At 43.8% G+C, this 14,892-nt stretch overlaps 1 protein-coding gene across 1 annotated transcript; it reads left to right on the top strand.

Moving 5' to 3' along the window:
- The first annotated feature begins 12,049 nt into the window (after positions 1-12,049).
- Positions 12,050-12,982, top strand: LOC100089015 (olfactory receptor 2G3-like). Its single transcript, XM_007656252.2, has one exon. The coding sequence runs from the start codon at positions 12,050-12,052 to the stop codon at positions 12,980-12,982; it is 933 nt and encodes a 310-aa protein (XP_007654442.2).
- The last annotated feature ends 1,910 nt before the right edge of the window (positions 12,983-14,892 follow it).

Genomic DNA, 14,892 nt, shown 5'->3' with positions numbered 1-14,892 from the left:
CACTCAGTAGTGAAAAATTAGGCTTAATGAATTCTTGTCTGATTTCTCTATTAGTGAAATACCTTGAGTTTTTATCGGGAAGGTTTAGCCAAGTAAAGTTGATTTTTATTTTTTAGGTCTTGATATTAACAGGAACTCAGAAATCCAACTGTGTTGTAACAATACCATATGTTAAAACCGCCATTCATCAAGATGTCTAATAGGTCATTTGGGTCACTGTTATTATCATTTTTTTTTCCATTTACACTACCATCATCATCATCATCATCATCATCGTTGTTGCCATCAACATTAGCATTATGCTTTGAGCACAGATACTTTACTAAGGCCAAACCTAGCACAGCTCCTTTCTTTGACTAATGGTGAATTTGGGGAAAACCCCCAGCCAGGCCACAGCAGTCCCATGCTTTTCCCTTAATCCCCATTTCCACCCTCAAGAAATTCACAAGAAAATGACTATATAGATGGGCATCATAATGTGCTACTCAGCACTATGTTCCTTTATGGTTTCAGAGGTCAGGGAATGGGTTTGGGATCTAAACCCTTACCTCATCAGCCCTCTACCTGGAGACTCCATTCAGGACACCTCAGCTACTCATGATAATTGGCTTACTGGGTCCCCCAGGCCTTTAGCTTCTGCAGATCCAACATGTGACAGTACTTACCCTACCTACCTCAAGGTATTGACCTTGAGGGAATCAAAGCTCCATCTAGCAATACTCTTCTTCTACCTGAGCATAGCTCTTTGTTGAAGAACCCCCAAGAGGAACACAGAGATTGTGATGGCCTTGATCATCCCAGTTTCCCATCACACCAGGTTTCTGAACCAAGATGAGAAGGGTGGAGGGTCTTTAGAGGTCCAACACTGAAGAGACAGAAATGGCACAGAGAATTGTAGATTTCAGTTTTTCACTGGATGATTGACTTGATTGGAGCTTCTCCAGTTTTTGCGGATCTCCAAGGAAGAGAAATCCATCTCCCAGACCAGTGATTCCTACAGTGCTTCCTAATCCTACTACCTAGAAGATTTTCTGGTGATGTTACTTCAATCAATCCTGCTGAAAATTGTATCTGATCCTTTCAGATAGAGAGAAAAGCCTCTGAGAACAATTCCTGGCTCAGTCTGAATGAAGAGAAACCAGTCCTTCCCCTGACTATAACGCAAAGTCAGTTCCATCCCTCCTCATCTATCCAAGGATTCCCCCCACTTCTTGGAGAGTTAGAAATGGCTGTCACAAGATACCGTTTGCTTTGTATTCTTGGCTCTGAGTGAATATTACATCAGGAAGAGGGAGACATTCTAATGTAAGATTGATTCTCTCACTGTTCTTCACAATCTTACAATCCAATCACTACCCATGATTCAAAGCTGAAACTCTAATTGCAAAGGTGGTATGGAGCTGTCCCAGCAACTCCAGCTATCATTATCTTGCCCACATGGATGTGAATGGAGATTCCTCTTGCTCTTGCTCCAAAATGTCTGTCAGGGGCTAACTTGGGAAACAGGGGGAGGTTCTGTGGGTGGATGAGGGAAAAATAGAACCAAACTTCAGCCAACAGGATAAGGGTCACATTAAGGGAAGGTTATGCTGGGTAAATGGCTTGGAGTATTGGATCCAGGTCTTTCGGTATTACCTTGGTCATCTCACTTAATCTCTGGGCCTCCCTTTCCCTGGTTGTGTATTGTTCTAAGTGCTAAACTTCTGATCCTATATGAAAATAGAAGATTCAGGGTAGGATGGACAAGATGCATTAGAGATTTAGGAAAACAGCCTTAGGGAAACAGCCTCCACTGTTGTTTGGATCAGTCTCTCCCAGACATGTTCCTAGAGGATCCTGGGAAAGAGTAGGATCCACTCCAGCAAAGTCGTGCCTCACCCTTCATTAGGATGGACTTCAGGATGTTTCTGTCCTTTAAAAGACACCAGTTCAAGGATCCTCCTTATGTGTCTGTTAGCCCAACCTCTCTTACCTCAACTCTTAGACTGTGTATTTCTCGAGAGCCAAGGATCATGTCTAATTTTCACCTGTGCATGTTTTTCCAATCAGTTAGTACAATGCTCTTGCATAAGGTACTTGCTTAATCATTCAATTAACTATTGAGTACTTACTGTGTTTAGAACAGTGTAGAGAAACAGCATGGCCTAGTGGAAAGAGCACTAGCCTGGGAGTCAGAATCTAGGTTCTAATCCTGGCTCTGCCACCTGCCTGCTGTGTGACCTAAGGCAACTCACTTCACTACTTTGTGCCTCGGTTCCCTCATCTGCAAAATGCAAAAAAATCTGCAAAACCTATTCTCCCTTCTATTTAGACTGTGAGCCCCATGTGGGACCTGATTATTATATGACTACCTCATATCTAATCCAGTGCTTAGCACATATAGTAAGCACCTAACAAATACCACAATTATTATCATTGCTTGTGGAAGCAGCATCGTCTACTGAATACAGCATGGGCCTGGAGGCAGAACCAGAATGGTCCCATGGATAGAGCATGGACCTGGAGTCAGAAGGACTTGGGTTCTAATCCTGGCTCTGCCAGTTGTCTGCTGTGTGACCTTGGGGAAGCCACTTAACTTCTCTGTGCCTTGGTTACCTCATCTGTGCCCAACCCGATTTGCTTGTATTCACCCCAGGGTTTAGAACAATGCCTGGCACATACCAAGTGCTGAACAAATGGCACAATTATTATTGCAATTATTCACTGTATTAAAAGCACTTGGGAGAGTACAATACAATAGAGTAAGTAGATACAGTTCTTACTTCCAAGGCTCTTATAGTCTAAACGGGGAGACAGACATTAAAATAAATTATAGATGGATATGTACAAAAGTACTGTTGGTTGGGATGAAAATCAGAGTGCTTAAGAGGAACAAACCTAAGTGCCTAAGTGCTGCAGAAGGGATGGCAAATAGGGGATATAAGGGCTTAGTCAAGGAGGACTTCTTAGGGGAGATGTGATTTTGGTAAGACTTTAAATTGTGGAGACTGATGGGCTACCATATATGAAGGGGGAGGCAATTCCAGGCCAGAGTGAGGATATGGGCAAGAGTTTCCCTAGAGAAGGCAAGGTTGAGATATAGTAAATGGCATTAGAGGAGTGAAGTGTGCAGTTTAGGTTGTAATAGGACATGAGTGAGGTAAGGAAGGAGGAGAAGAGCTGATTAAGTCCCTTAAAGAAGATAGTAAAGAGTTTCTGTTTGATGCAGAAATGAAGGGCAACATTTGGATGTTTTTGAGGAGAGAGATGTGGTCTAATCATTTTTTGAGAAAAAATGATCAAGCAGCAGAGTGAAGTGTGAACTGGAGAGAGGAGAGACAGGAGTCAGGGAGGTCAAAGTGGAAGTTGACTCAATAGTCCAGGTGGGAAGTGATAAGTGTTTGAGCCAGCAAGGTAGCAATTTGGTTGGAGAGGAAGGAATAGATTCTAGAAATGTTGTGAAAGTAGAACCAATAGGATTTGGTTATATCTGAATATGCAGTTTGAATGAGAGACACGAAGCATGGATAATGCTGAGGTTATAAGTTTGTGATACAGGGAGGATAGTGGAATTGTCTAAAGTTATGGGAAAGTCTCAGGGAAGACAGGGTTTTGTGAGAAGGTGGAGAATTCTGTTTTGAACATGTTAAGTTTTAGGTATTGGTAGGCCATCCAAGAAGAGATGCCCTGAAGGCACTAGGAAATGCAAGACTATAGAGGAGAGTGATCTGGACAGGAGATCCAGATTTGGACATCATCTGCCTAGAGATAGTAGTTGAAGCCATGAGAGCAAATGAGTTCCTGAGGGACCTGGTAGAGATGAAAATAGAAGGGGATCCAGAACTGAGCCATAATGGACTCCCACAGTTAAGGGGTGGGAGGCAGAGGAGAAGCTGGTGAAAGATGCTGAGAAAGAGTGGCCAGAGACGTAGTAGGAAAACCAGGAAAGAACAATGTCTGTGATCAATTCTACCACAACTACTATTATAAAATAAATCAAGTCCCAAATCCTCCTTTGGTTCTCCCCTCTCCAAAGACTGACCATCCAGAATCAATCGATCAATCAATGGTATTCATTGAGTGTTTAGTATGTGCAGAGCACTATACTAAATGCTTAGGAGAGTACAATGCAACAGTATTAGTAGACACGTTCCCTGTCCTAACAAGCTTCTCTCTCTAGACAGACATTAATATGAATAAATAAGTAATTTGAAGATGTAGCCATAAATTCTTTGGAGTTGGGGGTGGGGTGAATATCAAATATCCAAAGGTCACAGATCAACGTGTGTAGATGACACAACAGGAAGAGTGAGGCAAGAAAAAGAGGATTTAATCGAGGAAGGCCACTTGGAGAAGATGTAACCTTCCTAACATTTTGAAGATGGAGAGCATGCAGTTCTGGCATACATGGAGGGGGAGGGATTGTGCCGAATTGTACATTCCAAGCGATTAGTACAGTGCAGAGCACCTAGTAAGCACTCAATAAATACTACTGAATTGAATGAATGAATGAATGAGGGAGTTTCAGGTTAGAGGAAGGACATGGAAAAGGAGTTGGCAACAAGATAGATGAGATCAAGATGCAATGAGTCAGGTGGTGCTAGAGGAGCAGAATATGCGGGCCGGGTAGTAGTTGGAGATTTGTGAGGTAAAGTAGGGAGGAGTAAGGTGATTGAGTACTTTAAAGCCTAAGGTAAGGGGCTTCTGTTTGATGCAGAGTTCCTTGAGGAACAGCAGAGTGAAATATGGATTGGGGTGGTGAGAGGAGGCTGGGAGGTCAGTGAGGAGGCAGATACCACAGTCAAGGTGGGATAGGAAGTTCTTGGATCAGCATGGTAGCAGTTTGGATGGAGAGGAAAGGGCAGATTTTGGCAATATTGTGAAGGTAGAACCGACAGGATTTGGTGACAGATTGAATATGTGGGTGGAATGAGAGAGATGAGTCGAGGACAAAGCCAAAATTGTGAGCTTATGAGATAGGGAGGATAGTGGTGTTGTCTACAGTAATGGGAAAAGCAGGGGTAGGACAGGGTTTGGGTGGGAAGATAACGAGTTCAGTTTTGGACATGTTTAATTCAAGTTTCAGCAAGACTTTCAAGTAGATATGTCTTGAAGGCAGAAGGAAATGTGAAATTGCAGGGTAAGAATCAGTAAGTAGCCTGGCTTAGTGGATAAAGCACAGGCCTGGGAGTCAGAAGAACCTGGATTCTAATCCAGTTCCACCAAGTCTGCTATGTGGCCTTGGGTAAGTCACTTTCCACCACATCTGCTGTGTGGCCTTGGGTAAGTCACTTAACTTCTCTGTGCATCAGTTTTAGACTGTGAACTCATTGTGGGCAGGGATTGTCTCTATTGGCGTATTGTACTTTCCAAGTGCTTAGTACAGTGCTCTGCACACAGTAAGTGCTCAATAAATATGATTGAATGAATGAATGATTAAAATGGGGATTACGACTGTTAACTACATGTGGGATAGGGACTGTGTCCAACCTGATTAACTTGTATCTACCCCAGTGCTGAGAACAGTGCTTGGCACATAGTAAGCACTTAACAAACACCATAATGGTTATTATTATCATTATGTCCGTACTGGAGACGTAGATTTGGGAACCAACTGCATAGAGATGGTAATTGAAGCCAGAACCCCTTCCTAATAATAACTGTGGCATTTGTTCAGTGCTTACTATGTGCCAAGCACTTTATGAAGTGCTGGGATAGATATAAAATAATCTAGTTGAATACAGTCTCTGTCCCACATGGGACTCAAAGACTAAGTAGAAAGGAGAAGAGATATTTAATCAATTTTACATTTATCATTTTATAGATGAGGATTCTGAGGGCCAGAACAAGTTAAATGATTTGCTTATCACCCAGCTGGCAGATGGCCGGCCTGGGATTAGGACCCAGGTTCTATGACTCCCAGGCAAGGCAAGATTCTTTCCTTCTGACATGTAATATCAATCCCACCCGTTGAGAAGTCTGCTCCCCTCAGGGACCCGGTCCTGGACACAATTAGGGCCCAAGTGTGAATGGCCCCCTATAACAGACACAACACACAATAGTGCAGGTTCCATCACTCCCCGAAAAGTCACATATTTCATGTGACTGGTCACACCCTGGCCAAGCTAACAAACTTAGCTCACTAGCATCAGAGGGACTGGCAATGAACAACAAGAAGCATTAACACTTCCCATACTTCCCGGTGCTACCAACCGCGAAGGGGCTGGGTAAGCAATGAAGCCGAACAATTAGTCCTGGAATGAGAAAACTGCAGTGGATCTTGTCACACAATCCTTTTTCATCCCAAATATGGCCAACGGAAGAGAAGAGAATGAGGAAGTAGTAAGGTATATCTGGGGAGGGGAGTCTCCACAAACTTTTTGTAGCAGATTGGAACTATGTCACACCAAGGTAGCAAAGCACCTCTACCTAGACTCAGGAATGCCTATTCTGTCAAACTCTGTTTGGTGCTGAGTGACCAGTTGGACCTCCTCACTGGAGCTAGGAAAAGTAAGTATTCCCTCTTGATAACTTGATCCCTGGGTGGCTGTGAAAATTAGCTTGTGCTGGGATACTTTGAAGGCAGCCCCAGGTGATTGTGAAAGATAACCCATGTTGGGATGGTTTGAATTGTAGCCATTTGAGGTTATTTGAAATATAGCCAGTTTGGAATTATTTGAAGGAACCCCTAATGGGGTGGTTTGAAAGGTAGTCCAAGGAAGTACCAAGTTTTATCAGCTGCCAGAAGTTGGATACCATGCTGACTAGTGTGCTCATTGCTAATTAGTCTAGGAATAGTTTAGCCCTCTGTAGATTACATCTCGCAAGTCCTTGTATTATGATCTTAATAATCGTGCCTTTATCACACATAACCTTCAAGTCTGTAAATCCATTTCCCACCCTTAAATCTGAAAGCTCATGACTTACCCGGAGGCTGGTTCTGCCTGGTGACACCCCATTGAACTTAGACTTTGCAGAGGGCATGATAGAATTTCCAAAATTGACCTCTACAGGTGGGGATATTAGGTGACAGCAGCCCTGCACCATACTGTCTGCTCAACCATACCCTCACCTATTATTAAAATTCAGTATCACTGCATCATTTTCAATTTCCCTCCTTCTTATCCTATGTGCAATACACAGTGTCTCTAATTATCTTCTATCTACCCCAGTGTGTCTCTCATTGCTAGGTACTTAGTAAACACTTAACAAGCATCACAATTATCATTATAAAGTATTATTATTTTAGAAAAAATGATTCTGGTGCTGGCCATCCCACAGAAAAGGGATTATGTCAGATAACCTAATAATGTCCCTTACCAGAAGGAGGCATCTGCCATTGTTTCCCTCCTCTCTCCCCAGGCTCACTCTATCCCTCCCTGAGGTGCCTAGCAGCAGATCCTCCTATCTGAGTTGGCATGATTTTCCCATGTTCCCATTGGTAACTAGTGACATTGAGCAAGGCAGGGTTATGATTCCAAAATATTTACTGAGCTCATACTTTGGTGGGCTTGTTCTTCCAAGTTAATCTAACCCTAGTGGCTCCTACCACTCCTCCCCGTGACCACTGCTACTTCCCTGCAAGATTGAAGGGAGGACTTGTGTGATGCCTGTAAATTTGTTAGACTTGGGTAAGGAACTAGCCATTGAACTGTGGAGGGGAGGAGGAGTCAGAGTAGGGTGAGTCTGGGATGTCATTTCCTCAATGAACTGAAAAAGACCCCTGGGAAACTGCAGTAAGCCTTTCAGGTCATTTAAGGGCCATTAGAGAATTAGCATCCTACTGGCAGAAGAGAAAGATATGGTAAGTTCCAAGTAGGTGAAACCAAGGGAGAATCAGTCTCCTGGTTCTTTTATTTTTAAAAAATGAAAATTAATACCATCGGTTGCTTCTTCTATAATTCTGAGATATCTCATCAAGTCCTCATATTTGTGAGAAGTGAGGTCTAAAATTCTAAAATGTGTGGTGATTTACTTACTTCTGCTTTATGCAGCCTCTCATAGACTAATGTCCACTGATCCTAACAAATACCAACATTATTATTATTATTATCCTGGGAAGAATTAGGCCCAAGAGCACCTTTCAAAATATTTTGGTGAGACAAATCAAAAATTATTACAAATATAACTATTCGTCCTTCTTCAATCATTCCCTTAATAATAATGAGTAATTAATAACAATAATCATCATATCTGTTAAGGGCTTACTATGTCCCAAGCACTGTTCTAAGTGCTGGGGTAGATACAAGGTAATCAAGTTGTCCCACGTGGAGCTCACAATCTTAATCCCCATTTTACAGATGAGGCAACTGAGGCACAGAGAAGTTAAGTGACTTCTCAAGATCCTCCCTTTCCTCTCCACCCAAATGGCTACCTTACTGCTACAGGCTCTTGTTATATCCCGGCTAGATTTCTGTGTCAGCCTTCTCTCTGATCTCCCTTCCTCCTCTCTCGCCCCACTCCAGTCTATTCTACACTCCGCTGCCCGGCTCATTTTCCTGCAGAAACGCTCTGGTCATGTCATTCCCCTTCTTAAACACCTCCACTGGTTGCCTATCAACCTCCACTCCAAACAAAAACTCCTCACTCTAGGCTTCAAGGCTCTCCATTACCTTGCCCCTTCCTACCTCTCCTCCCTTCTCTCTTTCTACTGCCCACCCTGCACGCTCCGCTCCTCCGCCGCCCACCTGCTCACCGTCCCTCGGTCTCGCCTATCCCGCCGTCGACCCCTGGGCCACGTCCTCCCGCGGTCCTGGAATTCCCTCCCTCCTCACCTCCACCAGGCTAATTCTCTTCCCCTCTTCAAAACCCTACTTAAAACTCACCTCCTCGAAGAGGCCTTCCCAATCTGAGCTCCCCTTCTCCCTCTACTCCCTCTACCACCCCCCCCCACCTCTCCGCAGCTTAACCCTCTTTTCCCCCCATCTCCTTCTGCTCCTCTCCCTCTCCCTTCCCATCCCCTCAGCACTGTAGTCGTCTGTTCAACTGTATATATTTACATTACCCTATTTATTTTGCTAATGAAATGTACATCGCCTTGATTCTATTTAGTTGTCATTGTTTTTATGAGATGTTCTTCCCCTCGACTCTATTTATTGCCATTGTTCTTGTCTGTCTGTCTCCCCCGATTAGACTGTAAGCCCGTCAAACGGCAGGGACTGTCTCTATCTGTTGCCGACTTGTTCATTCCAAGCTCTTAGTACAGTGCTCTGCACATAGTAAGCGCTCAAAAAATACTATTGAATGAATGAAAGTGACTTGCTCAAAGTGACACAGCTGACAAGTAGCAGAGCCAGAATTAGAACCCATGACCTCCGACTCCCAAGCCCGGGGTTTTTCCACTAAGCCATGCTGCTTCTCTATAGGCAAAGGATGATGTCACTGTTCCTTCCAGCAGTATGTTGTCTTCTGTTCAGTCCAGAATTCTGGGTGGAACGGGCCATGTTAAAAGTAGGAGGAGTAATAATATTTATTAGACAAAGGGTCCAGGTTCTGAAACAAGCACTGGGAAAGAAATTCATGGAAGAGATATAGACACGGTCCCTCACCCTGAAAAGCTCACAATCTAAAAATAAGGAGGGAAGGGAGGGTTTTCATGGCAGACAATTTATAAAGAAAGGCAAACAAAAAAAGACAAAGATGATGACAATCAATCAATCAACTGCATGCAGAGCACTGTACCAAGCACTTGAGAGGATACAATACAACAAAATTAGCAGCCACGTTTCCTGTCCATAATGAGTTTATCATCTGGAGGGTGAGACAGACATTATTAAAAATAAATGTAGAAAGGTCACACACCAGTTCCTTTTCCAATTCTAGTTAAGGATGTTGATTAAAACTCACCTCCTCCTAGAGGCCTTCCCAATCTGAGCTCCCCTTCTCCCTCTACTCCCTCTACCGCCCCCCCACCTCTCCGCAGCTTAACCCTCTTTTCCCCCCATTTCCCTCTGCTCCTTCCCCTCTCCCTTCCCATCCCCTCAGCACGGTACTCTTCTGCTCAACTGTATATATTTTCATTACCCTATTTATTTTGTTAATGAAATGTACATCGCCTTGATTCTATTTAGCTGTCATTGTTTTTACGAGATGCTCTTCCCCTTGACTCTATTTATTGCCATTGTTCTCGTCTGTCCGTCTCCCCCGATTAGACTGTAAGCCCGTCAAACGGCAGGGACTGTCTCTATCTGTTGCCGACTTGTTCATTCCAAGCGCTTAGTACAGTGTTCTGCACATAGTAAGCGCTCAATAAATACTATTGAATGAATGAATGAATTCTCAGGGTTTTATTGTTCATTTGTCTTCACGACCTTCAGTTTGGATGTTTCTGACCATTCCAATATGTAATCTCCTATCACACCTCAGCTTGTTTTACTCCTTTCAACTGAAACTATTCACTAAGCTTCTTTTCCAATAACTCAATCAATCATATTTTTGAGTGTTTACTGTGTGCAGAGCACTGTATTAAGCGCTTGGGAAAGTACACAGTAACAGAGTTGCTAGTCACATTCTCTGACCACAGCTGAGAAACAGCAAGGCCTAGTGGATAGAGTATGGCCCTGGGAGTCAGAAGGACCTGAGTTCTAATTTCAACTCTGCCAGTATCCACTATATGACCTTGGGCAACTCACTTCTCTTTCATCAGTTATTTCGTCTGTAAAATGAGGATAATATTATCACCCAAATGTGGGACATAGACTGTGTCCAACCTGCTTAGTTTGTATCTATCCTAGTGCTTAGTACAGTACATGGCACATAGTAAGCACTGAACAAAAAAACGTTCTAAATGAGTTTACAGTCTAGAGGGAGAGACATAGAACCATATCTGTAATTTATATTAATGTATATGTATTGTGGGACTGAGGGAGGAGTGAATAACGTGTTCAAATCAAAGTTCAAGGGCAACACAGAAGGGAGTGGGAGAAGAGGAAATAAAGGCCTGGTCGGAGAAGGCCTCTTGGTGGAGATGGGTCTTCGATAAATGTTTGAAGACGGAGAGAATGACAGTTTGTAGAATATGGAGAGGGAGGACTTTCTAGAACAGATTCAGGACATGGTTGAGTTGGACAAGATTGAGATACAGTGAGTAGGTTGGCATTATTCATTCACTCATTCAGTCATATTTATTGAGCATTTACTGTGTGCAAAGCACTGTACTAAGTGCTTGGAAAGTACAATTCAGCAATAGAGGAGTGAAGTGTGTGGGCTGGGTTATTGTGGGAAATCAGGAAGGTAAGGTAAGAGGGGGCAAGGGGATTGAATGCTTTAAAGGCAATGTTCAAGGAGTTTCTCTTTGATGTGGAGATATGGGCAACCATTGGAAATTCTTGAGGAGTGGGGAAATGTGAATTGAAAGCTTTTGTAGAGAAATGTAGAAAATGTAGAAAAACATTCTGTAGAAACATGGAAGGAGCAGGAGGATTTCAGGTTCCTCACAGGTCAGATCAAGAGTCACAGAAGTCACAGTGGTGACCTTCTCAACATTCCTTCTGGGTTCTTTCCAGAATGGAGCAGGGATCAGTGGGAAACCTGATGTCATGGGGATGCCGCAGTAGTCCTTGGTGCCTTCAGCAAGGTAGGACCCAGGGGTTGAATGCAAGTGAAGCGATGGATGGATGATCTGATTCAGCATAACACTGCTTGTGTTCTTGTATGAAATCTTGTGTGATTCCAATACCAAACTTACCTCGACCATGGGCTCCTCTTCCCTCAGTGTCACACACATACACTCACTGACACAAGCACATGCATTCTAACACCAACTCTTGAACAATTCCCCTGGATAGGATTGTTTATTTTGCTTTTCTGAGGAAGGTACTGAACAAAAAGAAGAGATTGGGAGAAGAAAAAACCCACTGACATCTGGAAAATGGGAATATGAATTTAATCCATCCTGGGATTTCACTATAAATGTGTTGGGTTTGGGGTTAGAATCTTGCTGATTCCGTGAATCCTGTAGGCTCCCCCCTTTCCACTCCTTCTGATGATTGTGGTATTTCTTAACTGCTTACTATGTGCCAAGTACTAACCTAATCACCCATGTCTCATTTTCTCTTGGCAGTGATGGATGATGGAAGTGACCAACGACAGCTCTGGAGGAGATTTCATCTTGATGGGCTTCTCTGACCAGCCCCAACTAGAGATGGTCCTATTTGTGCTTATCTTGATTTCCTACCTCCTAACTCTTCTAGGCAATGCAACCATTGTTGTAGTGTTCCACCTGGACCCCCACCTCCACACACCCATGTACTTCTTCCTCTCTCATCTCTCCTTTGTTGACCTCTGTTTCACCACCAGTGTCATCCCCCAATTATTATGGAACCTCTGGGGACCATATAAGACCATCACTGTTATAGGCTGTGCAGTCCAACTTTCCATTGCCCTGTCCCTGGGCTCAACTGAGTGTGTCCTCCTCACCATCATGGCCGTTGACCGCTATGCTGCCGTCTGTCGGCCCCTGCACTTCATGACCATCATGCACCCACCGCTCTGCCAAGGTCTGGCAGCCGTGGCGTGGCTGAGTGGGATGGGAAACAGTGCAATCCAGAGCACCATCACCCTCCGTCTGCCCCGATGTGGCAACCGGCGTATACCTAACTTTGGTTGTGAGGTGCCCACCATGATCAAACTGGCATGTGTGGATATCCAAGCCAATGAGGTCGTGCTTTTCATTGCCACCTTGATCCTGGTTCTTCTGCCCATTGTCCTGATTGTGGTCTCCTACGGGTTCATCGCCAGAGCAGTACTAAGGATCAAGTCATCCCAGGCCTGGGGGAAAGCCCTGGGGACCTGTGGGTCCCAACTGCTGGTGGTGACTCTTTTCTTTGGTATGATCTCGGGCATCTACATCCAGTCCAACAGATCCTTCTCCAAGAGTTCAGGAAAGTTCCTGACCCTCTTCTATGCTGTGATCACCCCCACACTCAACCGACTCATCTATACCCTAAGGAACAAGGACATGAAAGAAGCACTCAGAAGGCTTTTGGGAAAAGACCAAAGTTGAGGAAGCACCTAAAATCTTGAATCAAAATTTTCTAGTGTCCTAAGGAAGGACCATGAAAGTTTTTAAGCCTTAAATCCAGGACAAAAGAGCCCAGTAGTAACTTTAGGAGTGCCTGGACCCCAGTCATCTTCACCAGTCAGCTTCCAAGTTCTTCATATTTTTCATTCTTCAACTGAAAGTTTGGGGGCATCCTATTCTTTGCCCCCCATGTCCCTGCACCTTTCCTGTTGCCACTGCTCTATGGTTGAAGCCCAGGAATCTCCCCAGGATCCCTGATCCTGAGGTCATCAGGAACTAACCTTCCATTACCCTTCCATTACCCTCCCAGGGCTGGCCTCAAGAAGCCCACAGAAAAAGCTGGGAGAGCTACAGTAGTTAATATATTCTTAATAGCATAACAACCAAAACAACTCCAGGGAAGCAGCATGGTTTATTGGAAAAAGCATGAGCCTGGGAGTCAGAGGACCTGGGTATAATCCCAGTTCCTCCATTTGTCTGCTAGGTGACCTTGGGCAAGTCACTTACCTTCTCTGTGCCTCAGTTTATCTCATCTGTAAAATGGGGATTAAGAATGGAAGCCCCATGGGGGACCGAGATTCTGACCAACTTGATGATCTCGCATCTACCCCAGCACTTACCTCAGTGACTGGAACTTAGCAAGCACTTAACAAATGCCATTAAAAAGATTCCAGGTTGAACTGCTTTTCCTTTTATCTAGTACTATTTCTGTCCTCCCCCATTACCTTCCCTCCCTGAACCAAGACCCTGTGTATTTCCCTGTAGGTATTATAGGCCTCACATTCTTCTCCCTCTCAGGGACAGGACCCTCACTACTCTACACTCTTAGACACTGGACCCTCCAGGAATCCACTATGAACCCTCCCTGTGCCCTGATTGTACCTAAGGTCCACAGCCCAAGCTCTCCCCATGTCCTGTTCTCCCAAGCCTACAGCTCGCTTCTCCTTACCGCATTATGGCTGAAGGTCCCCATCTTCCTCCCATGAACTTTCTGTTTCCTCCCCAGTCCTTCTCTCTGATTGTTTTTCCAACTTTTTAGGGAAGGACACCAAGGAGTTGCTTTCCTGACTTCCTCCTCCCTGTCCCAAGCATGGGGACCAGTGGAAGTGGTCAACACATAGGCTCAACAGACTATTATAGCAAAATGAATTTCCAGCCCAAGATCAAATGAAAAACCACCAGGGGGCCAAACACGCAATGATTCTAAAGCGCTATATCCAGAATTTACACTTAATGTGTCCCCTAATCAGGGTATAACAGAATCTTTGCTAATACATTTTTTCATCTTCACTACAATCACAGTAAGCTTTGGCCAGGTTATTACACATCAACATTCTGTAAAAATGTAAATATCTACATGAAAATCTCGAAATCCTTCGTATAGATAAATCCAGAAGATAGGCCAAATAAACACAAGAAAAGGGAGGCAGCATAATCCTGTGGAAAGTATCCAGGAATGGGAATCAGGAAGACCTAGGTTCAAAATCCCAGCTCTGCCTCTGGCCTACTGTGAGATCTTGGACAAGTCACAACCTCTCAGTGCCTCCATTTCTTCATCCGTAAAATGAGGATAAACTAGATTGTGAATCCTGTGTGGGACAGGGACTGTGATGGACCTCATACCCGTGTGCTTAGCACACAGTAAGCATTCAATAAATGCTACTGTGATTAATATTTTAGTGAAATACTATCCATAGGGACAACAATTACTTATATTTTGTGTCTTATTTATTGGTGATTCAATGAATGTACTAAAATTTTGATATAGTGGAAGAATCAGTTCACCACTTGTATAATCAAAGAATCCTTAGCCAGTGAATTAAAAATAATTGGAATTTTGCCAGTTTGTTCATTCAAGATAATTCCACTAGTAGCTAAAGAGACTAAAGATG

Source organism: Ornithorhynchus anatinus, unplaced genomic scaffold, assembly GCF_004115215.2.
Source record: "Ornithorhynchus anatinus isolate Pmale09 unplaced genomic scaffold, mOrnAna1.pri.v4 scaffold_80_arrow_ctg1, whole genome shotgun sequence".
NCBI classification, from domain to species: Eukaryota; Metazoa; Chordata; class Mammalia; order Monotremata; family Ornithorhynchidae; genus Ornithorhynchus; species Ornithorhynchus anatinus.
This window is presented reverse-complemented; position numbering and strand designations above follow the sequence as displayed.

Coding starts and splice junctions, on each gene's coding strand:
- LOC100089015 (XM_007656252.2), top strand. CDS start 12,050: ATGGAAGTGACCAACGACAGCTCTGGAGGAGATTTCATCTTGATGGGC.